At 38.5% G+C, this 20,145-nt stretch overlaps 1 protein-coding gene across 1 annotated transcript in view; it reads right to left on the bottom strand.

The window, feature by feature from the left end:
* Positions 1-1,345: 1,345 nt before the first annotated feature.
* DSC2 (desmocollin 2) overlaps positions 1,346-20,145 on the bottom strand; it is a 35,213-nt gene continuing 16,413 nt past the window's right edge. Inside the window, exons 8-16 of the mRNA XM_052660446.1 lie at positions 16,869-17,003; positions 15,887-16,072; positions 13,929-14,179; positions 13,446-13,579; positions 7,397-7,624; positions 4,630-4,866; positions 4,117-4,244; positions 2,209-2,499; positions 1,346-1,543 (exon numbers count right to left, since the gene is read on the bottom strand). Of these exons, the coding sequence (XP_052516406.1) occupies positions 1,346-1,543; positions 2,209-2,499; positions 4,117-4,244; positions 4,630-4,866; positions 7,397-7,624; positions 13,446-13,579; positions 13,929-14,179; positions 15,887-16,072; positions 16,869-17,003 (1,788 nt within the window). The remainder of the gene's footprint in view (positions 1,544-2,208; positions 2,500-4,116; positions 4,245-4,629; positions 4,867-7,396; positions 7,625-13,445; positions 13,580-13,928; positions 14,180-15,886; positions 16,073-16,868; positions 17,004-20,145) is intronic.

The raw sequence follows: 20,145 nt of genomic DNA, 5'->3' as shown, positions 1-20,145 counted from the left end.
TCTTTACAATAATGAACTATAAATATACTACTGGGCTTCCCAGGTGCTGCAGTGGTAAAGAATCCGCCTGCCAGTGCAAGAGATGCAAGAGACATGGGTTCAATCCCTGGGTCGGGAAGATCCCCTGGAGAAGGGAATGACTATCCACTCCAGTAATCTTGCCTGGGACATACCAGGGACAGAGGAGCCTGGCATCTACAGTCCATGCAGTCACAAAGAGTCAGACACCACTGAGCAACTGAGAACCAAACAAATATACTAAAATGCCCACATCCCAATGTTAATTACAGTATTTCTTTTGTTAACAAAAAATGCTGCATCTAATAAAAGCATGATATATTTCTACAATTTAGTGGCAAAATTAAAGAGTCTTTGTAGAGAAGATAATGAAGCAAGCACCAAAACGGTCCAAACAATAAAATCAACATTACATTGATTTTAAGAAAAGCCAAGAATATAGGTGCTTATATAAAAGAGAAACACAGAACGTTATAAGAGAGGAAAGACAGATGGCTTTTAACTATATTTAGATTCTCCAACCCAAATAAAAACTTTAAGAACAAACAAGATAGAGACAGAGAGAGAGAGGGAGAAGGGAAGGAAGGGAGGAGAGAGAGGCAGAACCCGAGGGGGCGGTGGAGAGCGGGGGCGAGGAGACCAAAGACCAAAGCCTCACGAAATAAAAATACACCCTTAAAGCATTTTTTAAAATGTAAATGTTCAGAGAAGGTGAGTAACAGAGCAAGTGTAAGTCAGTGCCAGATTTCACAAAGAATACAAGGTAGAAAGTAAACTCCACCAAAATGTAATTATAATAACAGTCAACACTTGTTTATGAAGACAGGTCATGTTACAAGACTAAAACAACATCAAGAATACAGTATAAACACTTTAGAATGTTTAGGAGAACAGCAGTCTTTAAGTACCATACAAGCGATTAATGAATTAGGTAACTCAAGATGAAGTTAGAGCAAGGTCTCCACAATTTTCCACTTGGTTCTACTTCAAGTAGTCTATGCTATACACGTGAATTCATTACATTGTATTGCACTATACATTGGCTGCTGTCATTATACCCAAATGTAAACAATAACGCAGACTTTCTTGTCTATCTGCAGGTGTCCTTAGGTGGAAGGCAAGTAATTAAACACTATGAAAAAGCCAGGAAATTTGGGCAGTTATTTACAGCATCCCTCAGTGAATGCGCATTTGGCTAAAGAGATCCCAACAAAATAAAGGGGAAAAGCCCCAAATATAGCATCTTTTATGTTTAAAAAAATCTTAGCTTATTAAAAAAAAAAAAGACGATAAACCCATTGGCTTTTGTAGACCATCTAGAAGGCACTCATCTCTTCATGCATGTTTCCGCAAGTGTCCTAAATTTGGGTCCCAGATGATCCAAAAATTCAAGCCCATCTTCTTCTTGTCGTTCACTGCAACAGCCCACAGATCCAGCTGCCGACCCTCTTCCTTCGTAGTTATAGGACAGGATGTAGTCTTGAGCTTGCATATGGGTGTTATCCTGATCACACTGCTGGACCTTCTGCCAAGAGGAAAAACACAACATATTTTATTATTATTATTTTAAACACCAAGACTTACTAGCATAAAAATAATTGCTTTGATTTACCTTTCATTGTTTAATTTTTAACCAGAGTGTGTCCTCTAATGGATTCCTATGTATAAAAAATGCACATGATTGGTCTGTATCATAAATTAAACCATCAATTAATTAACTACATAGCAGGTTTCTAAAAGTCACACATGTGGCAGCAAGTATGCAAGCATTTAAGTTATCATTGCTTTCCCTTTCCAGATTATGACTAATGTGAAATGCATTCGTACAACTGAACCTGAATGCATGTGGCTCAAAGCTTTCCAGATAGGCAGAGTGACTGCAGGTTGGAGTTGCCTCAGATTCCACTGTTGGTCTCTAAGACCTGATTTGTCCAATGAGAAATGGCAACACAAAGCCATGAGAAAAAGAATTTAAGTATCATCTTATTCTTTCAGAAAGAATGAACAACCAAACAAAATAGGAAGAAAAGTCAATACCCATTTAACCTCGGATTGCAATTCAATCAAAGTTAAGGAAAATCAAATTTCTAATGAGTAGATTAACCATTAGGTGAAAAATCAAGATCATAATCATTTCATAATCATTTAGAAAGTTGAAAAGAAAGCAAAACAGATTTATGGGAAACTCACTTCACCAAGACGGGGCTGAGTGTAAGTGTACCACTCGGAGTACGTGTATTTGCAGTTGTCAGTTGCTATTGGTCCTCCCTTACAGGAATCCAGAGTGTGCTGTCCACCTTCCTTGCACCGTTCCAGGGTGTGATGATGCCCGGCTTCCTGGCAGGACTCCATGGTCTGGTGCCCTCCTTTTACCATCTCGATGGTCTCTTGCCCTCCACTTTTCACTCTGGATCCCAGGGTGCCACAAATTCCCTGAGCAGAGCCACCCACGGCATGGGTTGTGAAACCATTTGTGGAATACTGAAACAAAACAGTTGGCATTGGGGAAATACAGAGAAAAACAAAAAATGAGAAAAAGAACAAATCATGCAGATAATGCTATGAATTTTCATGCTAGGAGGTAAGCATTCCAAGGGCTGGAACTCAATCTATCTTGGCAGTCTTGGGTACCTAACTACCTTAATTCTACTGCTTCACTAGGTAGCTTCCAATACAGGAAGCCAACTGCAAGATGTCAAGTGATCTGAGCCTTGAGACAAGTCAGAAAACCTGATGTGTACTCCTTTTTTAATAACTGCTTAGAATACTGTACAACTTCATCTGTGAAATCCTTCCAGCATCTCACATCTCAGGCTCAGGATTCCATACTATTGTCTCACACAGACTGATGCTGCTTAAATTCATTCCCTTCACCTGACTAGAACAAAAACAAAAATAATAATCGGTATTTTTATTCAGTGACTAATTGCGTTCCCTTCAACTGAAACAAAATTAACAGAAATAACAAGTTGCCGTAAAAAGCAGCAATACTAAATCCTTGTCATCTAATTAAACAAAGACAAATCAGCAGAGAAAGTAAGAACACCAAAGCTCTGGACACTAACTTCCCATGTTACGTTTTTCTAGGAAACTCTAAGTTTCATTTTTTCTAATACCTTCCTAGATGTCAACATCCTTTTGTTTTCTAGATCCTTCCTGCTCTAATCATCAATTACATTTTGGTAGGGAATTTATTTATTCCTCATCCACATACTGGGGCTTCCCTCATAGCTCAGTTGGTAAAGAATCTGCCTGAAATACAGGAGACCCCAGATCTATTCCTGGATCGGGAAGATCTGCTGGAGAAGGGATAGGCTACCCACTCCAGCACTCTGGCCTGGAGAATTCCATGGACCGTACAGTCCATGGGGTTGCAAAGAGTTGGACACAACTGAGCGACTTTCACTTCACTTTTTTCCTTCATCCACATACAAGGCTGGAACTCAAAGCTGAAGCAGTGCAATCACCTTTTAGCATGATTGCTTCATACATTTGACTGCAGGCTCCTTTCTAACCCATAGTAGAGCCTGAAAGCCTCCATTAAAGTTCTTCCCACGATGATTAAAGCCTGTAGTCATTTTATGGCTGCTGCCAGAAAAAAAATTAAAATCATTATGCTGATGATTGGTGAATAACTAAATGAAACCCTTTTACAGTACAACCAGCAGCTTCAATTATATAAAAAAGACAGGATTTAAAGTTGAAGCCGTGACACACTTGAAATAGGGAAAAAAAAAATACTGATATGCCAAAGGATTTTTACTATTAAGTAACATTACATGGCCAAATTGAAATGCCACATATCACCATGGGATCAATGTCATTTAATTTGTCCCCTGCAACTGATGACATGTTATATATTGTAAGCTATCTGATTTCAAAAAAACTTTTCCCAGAAAAGATCACTACAGTTGTTTAGGCAAATTTATTGTTTGAATGTATACTAATATCTGGGCTGAACCACGTGGCAGGAGAGATCTTAACTCCCTGACCAGGGACTGAACCGGCACCCCCTACAGTGGAAGTGCAGAGTCTTAACCAGTGACCGCCAGGGAAATCCCTATCGTCTGTATCTATTTTGAAAAGACAAACATTTACCACTTTGTCATCGCCAGGAGCTTCAGTGTTTGACACAATGAGGTTCTGCTGAGCTAAATCATCAGGAAATACTTTTGGCTTTTTGGCTGCCCCAGTAGTAGCCCCACAGACCAAGGTGAATAAGATACCTGCAGGATAAGAGAGATGACTTTGGTTTATCATAAAAGACTGTTATGAATTTATGATGACAAATACAAAAACAACTTTCCAGAAAACATAAATATTATTGCTTGAGTCAAAGCAGCATCCATTAGAAAAGCCTGCCTTAAATAGATATGCCACAAACAAGGACACGCTCAGTGCTGTATTTGTGTTGAATTTCATGTCTGCACCAATTACGACAGCACTAATATGATACCTACATGCACTTTCAATATAAGAATTAAACATGTGTGTGTTAAATAGAAACGCAGCTACATACAAATGAGCAGCCATAGATAACAGTGTTGAGTCTAAGAATGTGTCCTGAAAGTTATTTTAAAGGTTATCGTTTAAATTCATGAAAGGACTTACAAAATAGCAATGCTATGCCCAACAGTATTGCAAGGATGGCCCACTTTCCAAGTATCACTTCTCTGTTGCCAGTCCTCGGCCTTGGGTAAATGTCGCAGTCATTTGGGGTAACACAGTCACATAATATCACGTCTAACTGAGTGACGAGTGACTGGCCAAGTCTATCCGTAACTCTCACAGGGACTGTATATTTTCCAAACTGGAGATCATTCAGATAAGAGAGACGTGCTGCTGTACCTGAAAGGAAATAAAACCATGACTTATAGAATGTCATTGATTTCTCCTGAGCATAAATAACTAGTGACAAGATATTCAGCATCATTTCCATACAATGGATATTCCTAATGGGAATGGCTCAAGTCCTACTCGATTGTAAGTGTGCTTGGACAAAGCCTTTCTGATCATATACAAGTTTGTTTATGCTGCCTCTTTGTACAAAGGTCTTTTGGCTTTTGTAATAATATATTTTATCTGTCCATACACAAATCCTTCTCATCACAAATAATAGATTTGTTAAGAGATTGATTTTTATCGTATCTTTAAAAATTTTTAATATGACCCAAATTTTAATTTTAATATATCTTCTTTTATGCACGATTCATCAGAGAATTTCATAGTCTGAATTCCAGATGTTTCTCCTTACTTTATTTTCATATATTATGCCAAACCATGAACTTACTATCAAGGCATCAATTATGATGCTGGAACTTCTCCTCATGATCCTATAAGACACTGGGACCAACCTTATATTTTTTGCTTTTGATTTTTTTTTTTTTAAGTCAAGAGTGGAAAAATATCCAGATCAAAATCCAACAGTCTTGGGGACAGAGCCAAAAATATGCCACTTTACATATAGATTATACGTACCCATGCCCCAGAATAATTCTCCCCAGTTAGCTGGCCCAGTGGGACATTTTTATTACTTCATATTTGATGCTCTAAATGTAAACCTTCAATACTTGGGTAAAAAAAATAAGTCACTGAATTGAGTCAATTTTAAAGGAAAGCATGATTAACCCGGTGTCCATGAATGTGTAAGAAATGATAATAAGACTAACAAAACCGAGATTTATGATTCAAAACATACCATGGTCTATTTGCATTGTCTGTCTTGTTTTCTTCCCCCTATAATCCCATCTTACACATGAATAAATGAATGAATGCCCAAGAAGAATAAACAGTATAATGAGACCTAAAGCCTCCTTAGAACACAGTCTTCTCCACTTAGCACTTTTCAGGCTTTTGGACTATTGCACAGCCCAGCAAAACTTTAATACAGTTTTGACCAACATAATCCTGTTAGCATTTCACTGTACTAAATAAGTAGGAATTTTTTAAAATTACTGCCTCTTTTAACATTACATAAAAAGATGTGATGTTATGACACCAAAGAAGTAGAGAGGTCATCTAAATATAAGATTGCTTCTCACATGCACACTCATTGGTATGCTAAGTCGCTTCAGTCGTGTCCAGCTTTTTGCGACTCCATGGACTATAGCCCTCCAAGCTCCTCTGTCTGTGGGATTCTCCAGGCAAGAATATTGGAGTGGGTTGCCATTCCCTTTTTCAGGGGATCTTCCCCCAGGGATCAAACCCACAGTTCTTATGTCTGCATTGGCAGGCACACTCTTTACCACTAGCTCTACCTGGGACTCATTGGAATGTTATTAAAAACACTGAAAATTTTGTCTGTCAGTTCACAGAGCAACTTATAATAGGAAATCAAGAAATATTCACTGAAAGCGTGGGGAGGAAAACCATTCAAGGGCATTTTAAAGGCAACCCCCATTCAGTTTACAGTAGATGAAGGCTAGAGTTAGGGTCATGAAAGCTGGAGTGACAGGACATGGTGCACAGGTTGTGCAGTCAGGAGACCCAGAATGTGCTGGAAAGTTGAGAGCTGATGTAGGGAGTGAGACAACGGTGGCCCGGAGAGAAGTTCCTTTTGCTTTTGCCATTCTTGTCACCATAGATTTTAACAAAGGTAAAGTCAGAAGTACACACTGGGACCAAGTCGGGGAAGAATCCCACATAAAAAACGTTAGATAAGAAATGGTTGAAAGTCAATGCAGAGCAGAAAAGGGATCAGACAGTGGACACAGTGAGGCACTCCCAGATCCCCTGCAACCAGGGATGTATGGTCCCAGCTGCCTGGGAGACTATCAGCACCACCAGGGACTGGGCCTTCCTGCCAAAGGTCATGCCCCCTCGGGCAGCCCAAACCACTGACAGAGTCACGAAAGAGCACAGAACAGAATGGCCACTGAGGAATGGAGATGACTCATGCGTTAGTCAAGGGTGTCCTTTGGCCCGAGCTGCAGCTTGAGTTCTCTGCTCCACTCTGCTTTCTTTCCATTCACGTGTACTGATGCCTAGGAAACGCCTTGATAAACATTCAGCCTAGAAAGACTGTCTCAGTGTCCGCTTCCCTGAGAACACACCTGCAAAGGATGGGGATTCCCTTCTGACCAAGGACACCACCGCCATGTGAAAAATCTGTGTGCGTGGGAGGCACACAAGCCTGGCAGTGGTTCTATCAGATCTAGTCTGGTGGGGTTGGGGCAGGAGGGATAGCGTGTAGCGTGGGAATGAGAATTCACGCAAATCGTAGGGAATCCTGGCACAGGACTGACCAGAAACAGGCTCTTCCCACCAATACTGAGAAACTCACGTTCATTTGTTGGTGGTTACCGTACAGCGAATTATTCCTCTATATTTTAGACATTTTGATGCTGAAAACGACAGAGTAACATTTAGAAATACATACCGTTAACCTTTGTCAGTCTCCACATTCTAAGTACCTCTGAATCCAAAACACCCTCCAAACTGAAGTCAAAGGGTGGGCCGTGGATGGGTTCATCAGGATCTACAGCAACAATCTCGGCCGATGACATGACAGTTTTACAGATTATCACTGTCCGCTGACGTATGACTGGGCCATTATCATTCACATCCTCAAGAATAATCCCCAGTACTCCATTACATGTTCTCCCATCTAGAAAATTGGATATGAAAATATAATTCTTGATTTTTGAGTTTCTATTAGGCAATTACACATTAGGCATTTGTACCACAGAAATAACAGGAACAGGTACAGTCTTAGGTTACATCATTAAAATACGTTAATAGAAAGACATAATCCATTTCAAAGATGTTGTACAAAAAATAACTGCTATTTAGATTTGTTGTCCATTCACTAAAAAGCTGCAATAGACATGGAATTTTTGTAGAGGTGAGTTTTAACAGATTTTTAAAAAGAGGAAGGAAGAGAGGACCGAAAAGGGCATTTCTGGTATAGTCAAAACACAAGGAGATTTAATAAGGTGGGAAAACACATATACAGACCTATGTTCTGGACATAATGAAAGGGAAGGCATGTGGAAAGCACTTAAAGTTTGGGGGCTGGTGCTGCTGCTGCTGCTAAGTTGCTTCAGTTGTGTCTGACTCTGTGTGACCCCAGAGACGGCAGCCCACCAGGCTCCCCCATCCCTGGGATTCTCCAGGCAAGAACACTGGAGTGGGTTGCCATTTCCTTCTCCAATGCATGAAAGTGAAAAGTGAAAAGTGAAAGTGAAGTCGCTCAGTCGTGTCCGATTCCTAGCGACCCCATGGACTGCAGCCTACCAGGCTCCTCCGTCCATGGGATTTTTCCAGGCAAGAGTACTGGAGTGGGGTGCCATTGCCTTCTCCGAAGGTTTGGGGGCAGGAAAAGTAAAAGGGGTAAAAGGCATAAGATATGCATTTGGAAGATTAGAACAAAATTAGTACACAAAAATGTTTAACACACAAAAGACCCCAGAAGTGGAAAATCACTTGCAAACCCAAATAATCACTCTGAGGTAGCCTAAGGAATTCATCTATCAATACAGTCAATAAACTTACTGAGTAATTACTTGGGACAGAGCTCTGCAGTGGAAAATCTGGGAGATTCGAAGATGAAGTGGGCATGGGTCCCGGCTACAAATGAGTAACACAGTTGTAAGCCTAAAAGTGAACATAAATCCAGGACTTGTGTCTATAAACTATTTTTTCTTTCTGCTTATTAATAAGCAGGCCATGGTTATGAAGAGTGGAAAAGAGGATGAAGTAAACTTGTGCCATCTGCAACCCAGGGCTGTGTCTTATACGAAGCTGCCCTCCTAAGGAAAGTGAGGAGACCAGGCAGAGCCCTGCAGCCACTACCTCAACCCAACAACAGGACCAGTTGTATTTCCAGGGTCATCATGGGCCAGGAGCCACAGCCCATCAAGTTAAGAAACGGGTGCTGAACTGGGGGCCACAGAAAAGGACATGGTGGAAGCAACTACAAAATTGCTCTGGGGTACCCTTATGGCCGAAAGTGGAGAGGAACTAAAGAGCCTCTTGATGAAACTGAAAGAGGAGAGTGAAAATGCTAGCTTAAAGCTCAACATTCAGAAAACGAAGATCATGGCATCTGGTCCCATCACTTCATGGGGAATAGATGGGGAAACAGTGGAAACAGTGTCAGACTTTATTTTTCTGGGATCCAAAATCACTGCAGATGGTGATTGCAGCCATGAAATTAAAAGATGCTTACTCCTTGGAAGGAAAGTTATGACCAACCTAGAGAGCATATTAAAAAGCAGAGACATTACTTTGCCAACAAAGGTCCATCTAGTCAAGACTATGGTTTTTCCAGTGGTCATGTATGGATGTGAGAGTTGGACTGTGAAGAAAGCTGAGTGCCAAAGAATTGATGCTTTTGAACTGTGGTGTTGGAGAAGACTCTTGAGAGTCCCTTGGACTGCAAGGAGATCCAACCAGTCCATCCTAAAAGAGATCAGTCCTGGGTGCTCATTGGAAGGACTGATGCTAAAGCTGAAACTCCAATACTTTGGCCACCTCATGGGAAGAGTTGACTCATTGGAAAAGACTCTGATGCTGGGAAGGATGGGGGCAGGAGGAGAAGGGGACGACAGAGGATGAGGTGGCTGGATGGCATCACCAACTCGATGGACATGAGTTTGGGTAAACTCCGGGAGTTGGTGATGGACAGGGAGGCCTGGCGTGCTGTGATTCATGGGGTCGCAAAGAGTCCGACACAACTCAGAGACTGAACTGAACTGAACTGAACTGAACTGACAGTGGAATACAGCAAAAGTCTGAAGATGAAGGCAAGTCAATACCTCGTATTTAATATCCTGCAAATTAAACTTCCAGAATGAGCAAGGTTAATGTTTAAAGGAAAGCCAACAAAATCACTAATCAGAAGATTAACTCACTTTATGCAAGATAGCTTCAAATCATGTATATTTACTATTTTCAAAAACATAAAGTTAACTGTTTAAATAAGAATGCAATTGACAGCTGAAATTCCAGTAGAAATAATCTAATAATCATCTAATAGGGACTCTAGAAGAAAAGGATAAATAAAATGGTAAGGAAGCAATACTTAAAGAAATACTGGCTGAGAATATCCCAGAATTAAAGAAAAACATGGACTTTTTTTTTTTTTTAATGTTCTGATCTGACTGCACTACTGGGTAAATAAAACTAAATTCTCAGCATAAACACTGAATTAAAACTATATATTGAACACAACCTAGGGAGCTACAAAAGTTATCTGGATGTATGACCTACAAAAAGACAACACACTAAAATAAGCATTGGCAACAAGAAATGCCAAAGGACGATGGAGTACCACTTGCAGGGTACTGAGGGAAAGAAAGAGTTAACTCGAAATTTTAAAGCAAGTCAAATGACAAAACCAAACATGAGGATGATATTGAAATATTTTTCAGAACAAGAAAACTGAGGGTTTATCACCCACATCGCACCATTGAAAGAACTAGTGAAAGATATAGTTCAGCAAGAAGGAAAGAGAACTAGAAGAGAAGAAATGAGATACAAGAAACAAGGCAACTATCTCTCACTTAGGACAACTTAAAAAAAAAAAAGACAGAAAGGTAGCAAGAATATATGCAAACATGTATTTTATCTGCCTGACAAACTTTTCTATTAGGGCAGAATATTCTCTTCCCTCAGATTTTTCTGGTTCTCATGCTACGTGGTGTTTTCTTGCTCGCTCTGAAAATAAGGATTGCAGGATACGATTTGGGTCCACACACAGAGTTGAAAGCACATGTCTTACTGACTGAATTAGATTGATTGTAATGGCTTTAAAAACCGACCTAGTCTACATTGTTTGCTGTTCTACCACTGTAATAAATGCTTGAATTCCCCTGTCATGTAATGTGTAGAGTTGTTCAATAAACTTTTTTTTTTTCACATTGTGATCAGTATTGGTATAGAATATGTCAACCAAAGATTTTAGACATCTAACTCAGTGTCTCACAGCTCTGTTCTTCATGTGTTAATAATAAATAATATTATTTTATTTACTGGAGTATATGCATGCAATGCTCAGCTTCTAATATTAATATAATTCTATAGGCGTGTGTGCATGCTAAGTCACTTCAGTTGTGTCCAGCTCTTTGAAACCCTATGGACTGTAGCTCCTCCGTTCATGTGATTCTCCAGGCAAGAATACTGGAGTGGATTGCCATGCCCTTCTCCAGGGGATCTTCCCGACCCAGGGATCAAACCCGCATCTCTTATGTCTCCTGCGTTGGCAGCCAGGTTCTTTACCACTAGTGCCACTTGGGAAGTCCTGGTTCCCAATTCTATATGGGTAAATACCAATTTCAAAAAAGTCCTGGAAGGTGGTCCACAATTTATGTGCATGACACTCTCCTGCTAAATGCTTTTACAAATCTGAAAGCACACTCCTCCTCCCAACAGTGTGAATCTTACAAGAGAAGAAATGTAAAACTCAACTACACAGAGGAGACACCTGGGAGAAACTGCCAACTGAGGTTAGATCAAGAAAGGAAACTGAACTCAAAGCTTAAAAAAGACCTATGTTTAGAAGAGGGGAAGGCAATACAACTAAAAAGTTCAGAGATATGAGAGGAATGTGTGGAAAAGTTGAGACACTGAAGACTTGAGGGAGAATTTTTAAAAGAGGAAGAAGCAAGTGCTGTAGGGAAGCCGGAGAGAGGAATTTAGCATAAGCCCAGAGGTCAGTGCTCACAGGAGACAGCATTTCTCACATGGAAGTAGGTGGGGTGGGGAAGGTCCAAAGGGAATGAGTTGATACAGATCTTTTAAAAAGGTAAAGAATGAAAACAAATAAACAAAAAACATACTTTAGTACAATCTCAGTTCATATAAAAAAAAAAAAATACGTGGAGTTACTTATCCCTGACCAGCTTCAAAAGAAATGAATGGAAAAGACCACATTATACATTTATTTTTGACCACAAGGATGATACAGTGCCTCTCTAAACACCATGAAACATTTGCTCTCTTGCTTATTTTTATCTCCTCTGCAACAGAGGAAAATTTGGAATAAAATCATATCCAAAATCTCTCATTCCAGACTAATTTTTATCTCATCAATGAACAAACCATTTGCCAACTGCAATATAAAATGTAAAAATAATGGACTTGATATTCATGTTATTTCTCTTTTCACTTGACTTTGACCAAAAAGCATGTCTTGACAAAGGGGCAAAGGAAGCTGACGTCTTTAAGGATAGTCTTTAATTGTATGAAGTTAAATTAAAAATGGTTTCAACTTTACCAAATCAATCAATGGATATGAGCCATTTCTCATTAATGTAGAAAAAGCTGAAGTACCTAAAACATCTTCCAAAATCACTTCTAAAATCTTATTTTGCAAGCTATGGTATAATAATTTATGTTTACTGTAATTAACATTTATTTTACAGAGGCACAAAGTTCAAGTGTATGTTACAGTAAAAATTATATTTTATGTAATAAGAGGATCCCATTCCTGATCATTGTGCTCACATTCCAGTTTTACAGGGCTCCTGCTGCTGCTGCTGCTAAGTCGCTTCAGTCATGTCCGACTCTGTGCGACCCCCATAGACAGCAGCCCAACAGGCTCCTCTGTCCCTGGGATTCTCCAGGCAAGAATACTGGAGTGGGCTGCCATTTCCTTCTCCAATGCATGCATGCATGCTAAGTCGCTTCAGTCGTGTCCAACTCTGTGCGACCCCATGTACAGCAGCCCACCAGGCTCCCCTGTCCACGGGATTATCTAGGCAAGAATACTGGAGTGGGCTGCCATTTCCTTCTCCATACAGGGCTCATAGAAAATGACTTTACATTTTACATGATTTTGTGGATTCACAGTATTTGTTTTCTAATTTTATAGTATCAGATACGTTTTTAGGATTGTGTGTGCTAAGTTGCTTCAGTTATGTCTGACTCTTTGCACACCATGGACTGTAGCCTGCCAGGCCCCTCTGTCCATGGGATTCTCCAGGCAAGATACTGGAGTGGGTTGCTATGTCCTTCTCGAAGGGATCTTCCCGACCCAAGGACTGAACCAGAATCTCTTATGTCTCCAACACTGGCAGGCAGGTTCTCTAATACTAGCGCCACCAGGGAAGCCCTTTTAGGACTGTCTATGCGGAAATTAAGTATATTATCTCTATAATCAATTTTCCTGCTGAAGTGAGTATTTTTTAAGAGATATGAATAAATAAAATGAAGCTGATTTTACTAAAGTAATTTTCTTCACTAAAATGAATGGTTATTTAATTTTAATAAAGTACAGTCATATATTTTCTATGACTAAATTCTTTTATACTTACATACAAAACTGAAGGTGCTACTGGAAAGCAAACTCGAGTTAATAAATTATAACAAACCCCTCAATACTTGTCATCTGGGGAGGAAAAAACTTTGAATGTACAGTGTTAATTTAAAAACAGGATGTACGTGATTGAGAGTCTACATAGCTGGCTTAAACACAAAGTCCTTACCTTTGTCTGAGGCAAGGATTGAAATATTATATACACCACTTCTGGCTTCTCTATCGAGTCTTTTCAAAATTGTGATTACTCCTGAGTTTTCATCCACATCAACCCACCCTTCTGGATCACTTGACTTCATATACCTATAAATAATGATGAGTTAAAATAGCAGAACAGATCATAAGTCAAATTGAAACAACAGTATCAAAATAAATTATACATTTTAAACAGTGAAAGTTGCTCAGGCGGGTCTGACTCTTTGCGACCCCATGGACTATGGAATTCTCCAAGCCAGAATACTGGAGTGGGTAGCCTTTCCCTTCTCCAGGGGATCTTCCAACCCAGGGATTGAATCCAGGTCTTCCGCATTGCAGGCGGATTCTTTACCAGCTGAACCACCAGGGAAGCCCAATGTACACAGAAATTTTTTTTCTTTTCTAAGAAAAAAAAACATGGTCAATTTGACGTTCACCAAAATAGAATTACAAGTACCTTATGCCACTGCTACTTCTTGTTTCCGGGTCGTATGCTTTATAACCAACGTTCTTTGTTCCCACTGGTACGTTTTCTTTAATTCGAACAGTTTGTACCTGAGGGTCACACTCAGGGCCCTCATCCTGATTTTGTACATTAACAGTGACTGTTGCCATGTTCATGGTTGATCTTGAACTACCAATATATGGAGCTTCATTAACTGCACCAATTTGCAGGGTCAGCTGCTGTTTTTCTTCATAATTCAGTGGCTACAAAAGCAAGCATGTTGATAATCAGATCAAGATGCAGTATTTGGCCATGTGAACTAGTGTGTAGCTAGTTAGCTTTGGGAATATGTACTAAGTGCTGGCTCAGGAAGAGTCATGAAAATACTAAACATATACCCACAAATGTGCTGATTCAGTATTTGGGTAGAGCCAGCAAAAAAAAAAAAATCCCTCAATTGCAAATTTAACACAATATCATAGGTCCTAACGGCAATTTTAGATAGTATTTAATTAACTATTATTATTTGAAATATTACTTTTGGGACTCGATGCCCTAATCAACAGTAACTTACTATTCCATCAGTTTGGATGCAGTTTATCCTATCCTCCTGAGGTGAAAACAAATATCTATACCTTGTTTAAGGCAGAAAAGGTGGGTCAAATTTTATAAGATGTTTTTAAGATAAGAGACAAGAAAACAGAAAGATTATGGGTGATACAGTTTTCTTTTCTACCTTTTTTACCCCAGTTACTCTTTAAAAAATGGGGGTACTATCAAGTTTAATAGAAGGTATTAATTTTATTTTGCCTGATTCATAGCTGTATTAAAAATGGGTGAAACCATTTCCCAGAAGACAGATTTTTTCCCTTTATTTTTTAATTGAAGGAAAATTGCTTTACAATGTTGTGTTCGTTTCTGCACTACAACAACTATATATACATACATCCCCTCCCTCTTGAGCCTTCCATCCCTCCCTCCCTCCATCCCACCCCTCAAGGTCATCACAGAGTGCCAAGCTGGGCTCCCTGTGTTGTCAGGTCTTAGATTTCACAGAGATAATTTTCCTTTCTATAATGCCAAGGATTAGGGCAGAATTGGATAAAGAAAGAAACAAGATTTAAGGGACAATCCCTTTGCTGTTTGAAGCAGAAATTAACCCACAGAATGCAGCTAATTTTCATCACAGTAAGAAAAACCAATCATCATTTTTATAACCCATTCTCCTTGTGAATGTAGAAAAGCGAAACCAGAGACCCAGGATAGAATCATGTTCTAGTAAAAGAAGCAGCAGAACCATAGGCTCCTATGGTTTTGTCCAAAGCCAGAGCTCAGATGACTTTATGGGTTAACTCTGCCACCTGAATTAGCAGTGATGTCTCCTGAGATAATTAGAGATTATTAGAAAGAGGTTTTGGAAGTATTTACATCTTTGAATGGTTGAGGACTCCCGTTCTGAACCAGGAAGTAAAGAACATAATGTACACTGTATCCACAAGAAAAGATCTATAAAACAGCTTCCCTATGAGTCTGACCAAGAATAACTCATTATTTGGGAAATTCAATAATGAACTAGCAGCTCCTTGACACAGTGATAGAAAGAATGGACTAGGATAGCCTGGCAGTGTCTCACTGGTGCCAAAACTGTGCTAGCTTTTTGACTGTTAAGAGATACTGGTTAAAACAAAAAAAGGAAAAAAAAAAAACCAGAGATACTCGTTACAAAGTGGGTACTATATCTTATTAATTGAACATACATATATGTAATAATTCTAAACTATCATACCTTTTCAAAATGTTCCCCAAAACGAGTACAATCATCCCACTATATACATGAAGAACACAGTATTTACATTTACTGAACTATTTTAGATTTACACTTACTAGAATTCCTCTCTTTTCATTAAGCTCTAATATGCTAATCTATCATATTATAAGCTGCAAATAATAATCTGCTGATTTATTCTTACCTTAACCACATACAGAACTCCTTCATTGGTTTGGGAATCTGTTACAATTTTAAAATTTCCATCTTCATTACCCTTTAAAAAGGTATAATTAGCCCTCCAATTAGCAGTATGAATTAAATCCTTATCCTGAACAGCAACACGTAAGATTTCCACATCAATTCTATTCTCCTCCACCGATGCCACATACTAAGATAACAAAAAATGACAAAAGAAGTTTAATTAGTAACTCTCACAAAAGCAGAACATCATGTAAAGTAAGCCTGGCTCTTCTAATTTTCAAAAATTATGTTTGAAAAGTGTAAGTGAAAGTTGCTCAGTCACGTCCGACTCTTTGCAACCCCATGAACTATAGTTCTGGAATTCTCCAGGCCAGAATAGTGGAGTGGGTAGCCTTATCCCTTCTCCAGGGAATCTTCCCAGCCCACGGATCGAACCCAGGCCTCCCGCATTACAGGCAGATTCTTTACCAGCTGAGCCACAAGGAAAGCCCAAGAATACTGGAGGGAGCAGCCCATCCCTTCTCCAGGGGATATTCCCGACCCAGAGATCGAACCGGGGTCTCCTGCATTGCAGGCAGATTCTTCACCAACTAAGTGGTGGCTCAGATGGTAATGCGTCTGCCTACAATGCGGGAGACCCGGGTTCGATCCCTGGGTAGGGAAGATCCTCTGGAGAAGGAAATGGCAACCCACTCCAGTACTCTTGCCTGGAAAATCCCATGGACGGAGGAGCCTGGTAGGCTACACTCTATGGGGTTACAAAGAGTCGGAGACGACTGAGCGACTTCACTTTCTTTCACTTTCTTTCTTAAGCTATCAGGGAAGCCCCAAACTATATTTACATGATTTTAAACCCTAAGTCCAAACTACTTATATATGGCTGGGAAAACTTCATTTGAAATCACTGGGCATGAAGAGAGATATGCATATTTAGCAACTAACTCTGCCTTTTACATTTTCTTATATTAAAATCACACACTTACAGAAGAACGGGTGAATGTTGGCAAGTTGTCATTCACATCTTCAATATTAATGACGCAAGCTGCAGTTGTCTGCAAACCAAAATACTGACCATCCATGTCTTGCACTTTAATTTTCAGCTGGTATTTATCAATTAGCTGAAAAGAAAGTAAGAATTTAATTACTGAGTGAAAGCAACATTATAAATGAAATCATAAATTAAAGAAGTACACTATTAGACTTTATAGTTTTCATGTACTGCCAGAGGAATAATTTCCTCATACTAATTTTCAATTAATTTATGAAAATATAATAGTTTCTCAGATTTAAAGTGCTACTCATAGAATCAACTTGGCTTTTGTATTACTTAACAGAAAGAAAAAATATTGTCATAGCACACTTAAAATTGCCTAGTAATTAATTAAAATCTTTATCTCCTATTCAAAGTACATTCTTACATTCAAAAATACATTAACAGTGACTCTATACCAGTCTTATGATAAAGCAATAACATACTCTCTTGTAAAAGTGGTGGATTTTAAATATTTACTTGACATTTATTAAAAGATCATTAAATTAGCATGAGAAGAAAGTTCTGGAGCTTTGTAAATTTTTTTTTTCTCTTCATGGAAAATAGTGTCTTTTTTTAAAGGATTTTCCATTCTTTAGAGATTGCAGACTCATCACTAGTAAGTTTAAGAAAGTGTGTTTCCCCTCATAACGGTCTCATCTGTCACAAGTATTGAGATATGAAAGGATTAACAGCAACTCTAATAATAATGCCACCTAGACTGAACATTAGGAAGCTTGGGTTCTATTGCCAAGCTCAAAAATAACAAATGTAATCTTTGGCAGTTGAAAAAATCTTTTTCCTTAGTTTTCCTCTTCTATAAAATGATAATAATACCTTTGCTAAGTAACTGACCTTTTATAAGACAAAAAATATATAAAAAACTTCCTGACCTTCCACCTAGAATAGTTGCCGTTCTCTAAGAAAACCAAATTGAACCGGGGTCTCCTGCATTGTAGGCAGTTTCTTTACCAACTGAGCTATCAGAGAAGCTATCCTTCCTTTAGACTTCTTAAACTTTCTAGTCCTCATGCACTGGACTCAATATTACCTAAAATAAAACCATTAATAATATTTCTCTCAATGGGTATACTTTTACACTCCTGACTTTTTCCTGATTTACTCCTCTCTCATAATCAATCACATATGTAGAGTTGAAACAATTAATGGTCTTCTTTTATTCAAAAATTTTAAAAGCTCAGACTAGTATACTTCTAGGAGGAAATATGGATTCTATTTGTAGCAAGCTACGATTTATTGGGAATGATCAACTAGCAGATAACACAAAGACAGAAATGAAGGTTGGGACTTAAATATCAACCTATGATTATCTTCAGATGGAAGAAAAGCTCTGATGCTTAAAGAGATTAAAGTGTGGAAGACCAACAGAAAAAAAATCAGAAACCTGGGATCAGAAAGTGAGTCCAAAGCTTTCTTGGGTAAAAGAACTCCAAGACTCCTTCATTAGTCAAATGTTCTCAAGTGTTTTATCAGAATAATCTATTTAAGGCTTGATGATAAAAGAAAATTTGGTTTATAACCTGCTCTTCCTGAGCATACAAATTCCATGAAGAATCTCTATAATCTGTAGACCTATGACAGCAATCCATTCATTTAGCAAATGATACCCCATTCTTCACCGGCATGTGCGTGCATGCATGCTTGCCCAGTTGATTCAGTCGTGTCTGACTTTGTGACCCTAGGGACCATAGCCCACCAGGCTCCTCTTTCCATGGGATTCTCCAGGCAAGAACTCTGGAGTGGGTTGCCAGTTCCTACTTCAGGCAATCTTCCTGACCCAGGGATTGAACCCACTCTGCACTACAGATGGATTCTTCACCCGTGAGCCACCCAGGAAGCCCTTTCACTGGCACAGACTCATTGTAAGAATATATAAATTATAAATAATAAAATTGAATTTAAAAATAGAAATTTTACTTAGGAATGTCCTTGTAAATGCAGTAAAAATGATTAATTTTAACCACTGTTATTAAATCTCAACCTTCAGTCCACATGAAGAAATGGGAGGTATGTGTAAAAGCCCTTCTGCATAATATAATACGATGTTCTTCCAAGGAAAAGTACTTTCAGGATTGTTTGATTTAGAAGCTAAACTGTTTTTACATAAAAGACACCTAGGGTTATTCAGTTTGGTATCTGGAAGACATTTTGACACACATAAGGCAAATCTGTCACTTAAAGAAAAGGCTATCTGATGCAAATGATCAATTGGAGCTTTCAAGCAAAAATAAGGATTCTAGAAAACGTTTATGAACTATTGTGGTATTAATGGAGATGAGTAGGTGATTGTTTTAATATTGTTTAATTAAATGTGTCAATATTTGGAGGATCTGCATAACTCAGTGAGCCAGTATTTCCCATATGACCAATGCACGATGTTACAAAACCACACACGGTAAATAAATTGGTCACTTACAGTACAAGACAATGGATTTTGATGTGACAAAGTATGAAAGCTCACAGACAAGGCTTCTTAAGAGTGCACACTGCAAAAAGCATTTATGAAACTACTACCTGTCAAGCTTTGGGGTAGTATGTCAAAGAAGACTATCCACAATGATCTGGAGTTACTATTAAAACACTCCTTTCTATTCTAACTTCAGGTCATCCTGGATTTTCTTTATATACCTTGACTAAAACTAGATAACAGACTGAATGCAGGGGATATGAAAACCAATCACCCTTACATTAAGTCGGGTATTAAACAGATTTGTAAAATGTATAATAATGCTACTCCTCATTAAATTGTTTTGGAAATGTAATTATTTTTATAAAAATATTATTTATATTAACATGTAATATCTTAAATGGGTAAGTAAATATATATTTTTTAATTTCTATCAGTTTTAAACATTTTTGGATGAAACAGTGATAAATATAACCCACATAAACAAAAGCCTAGAATTGTCAATAAAATTTAAGACTATAAAGAGCTCCTGAGACCAGAAAACTTGCAAACCACTTCCCTAATTCATGGGAGAGGAAATGAATTAATACAGAGTTTTAGGAATCAAAGAGAAACCTGACAAACACATATTACTATATTTTAAAATTAAGGATTATAAATATAGGAAGTAGGCCAGATAAGCTATTATAAGAATTCAGATAAATAAATGCTAACAGTTGAGTAACAGTTGAATAACAAAATGAGTAATTACTAAACTAGTTTAGCTGCAGGGACAATGGATAGATGTGAATATAAGATCATT

Source organism: Budorcas taxicolor, chromosome 22, assembly GCF_023091745.1.
Source record: "Budorcas taxicolor isolate Tak-1 chromosome 22, Takin1.1, whole genome shotgun sequence".
Taxonomy (NCBI): domain Eukaryota; kingdom Metazoa; phylum Chordata; class Mammalia; order Artiodactyla; family Bovidae; genus Budorcas; species Budorcas taxicolor.
This window is presented reverse-complemented; position numbering and strand designations above follow the sequence as displayed.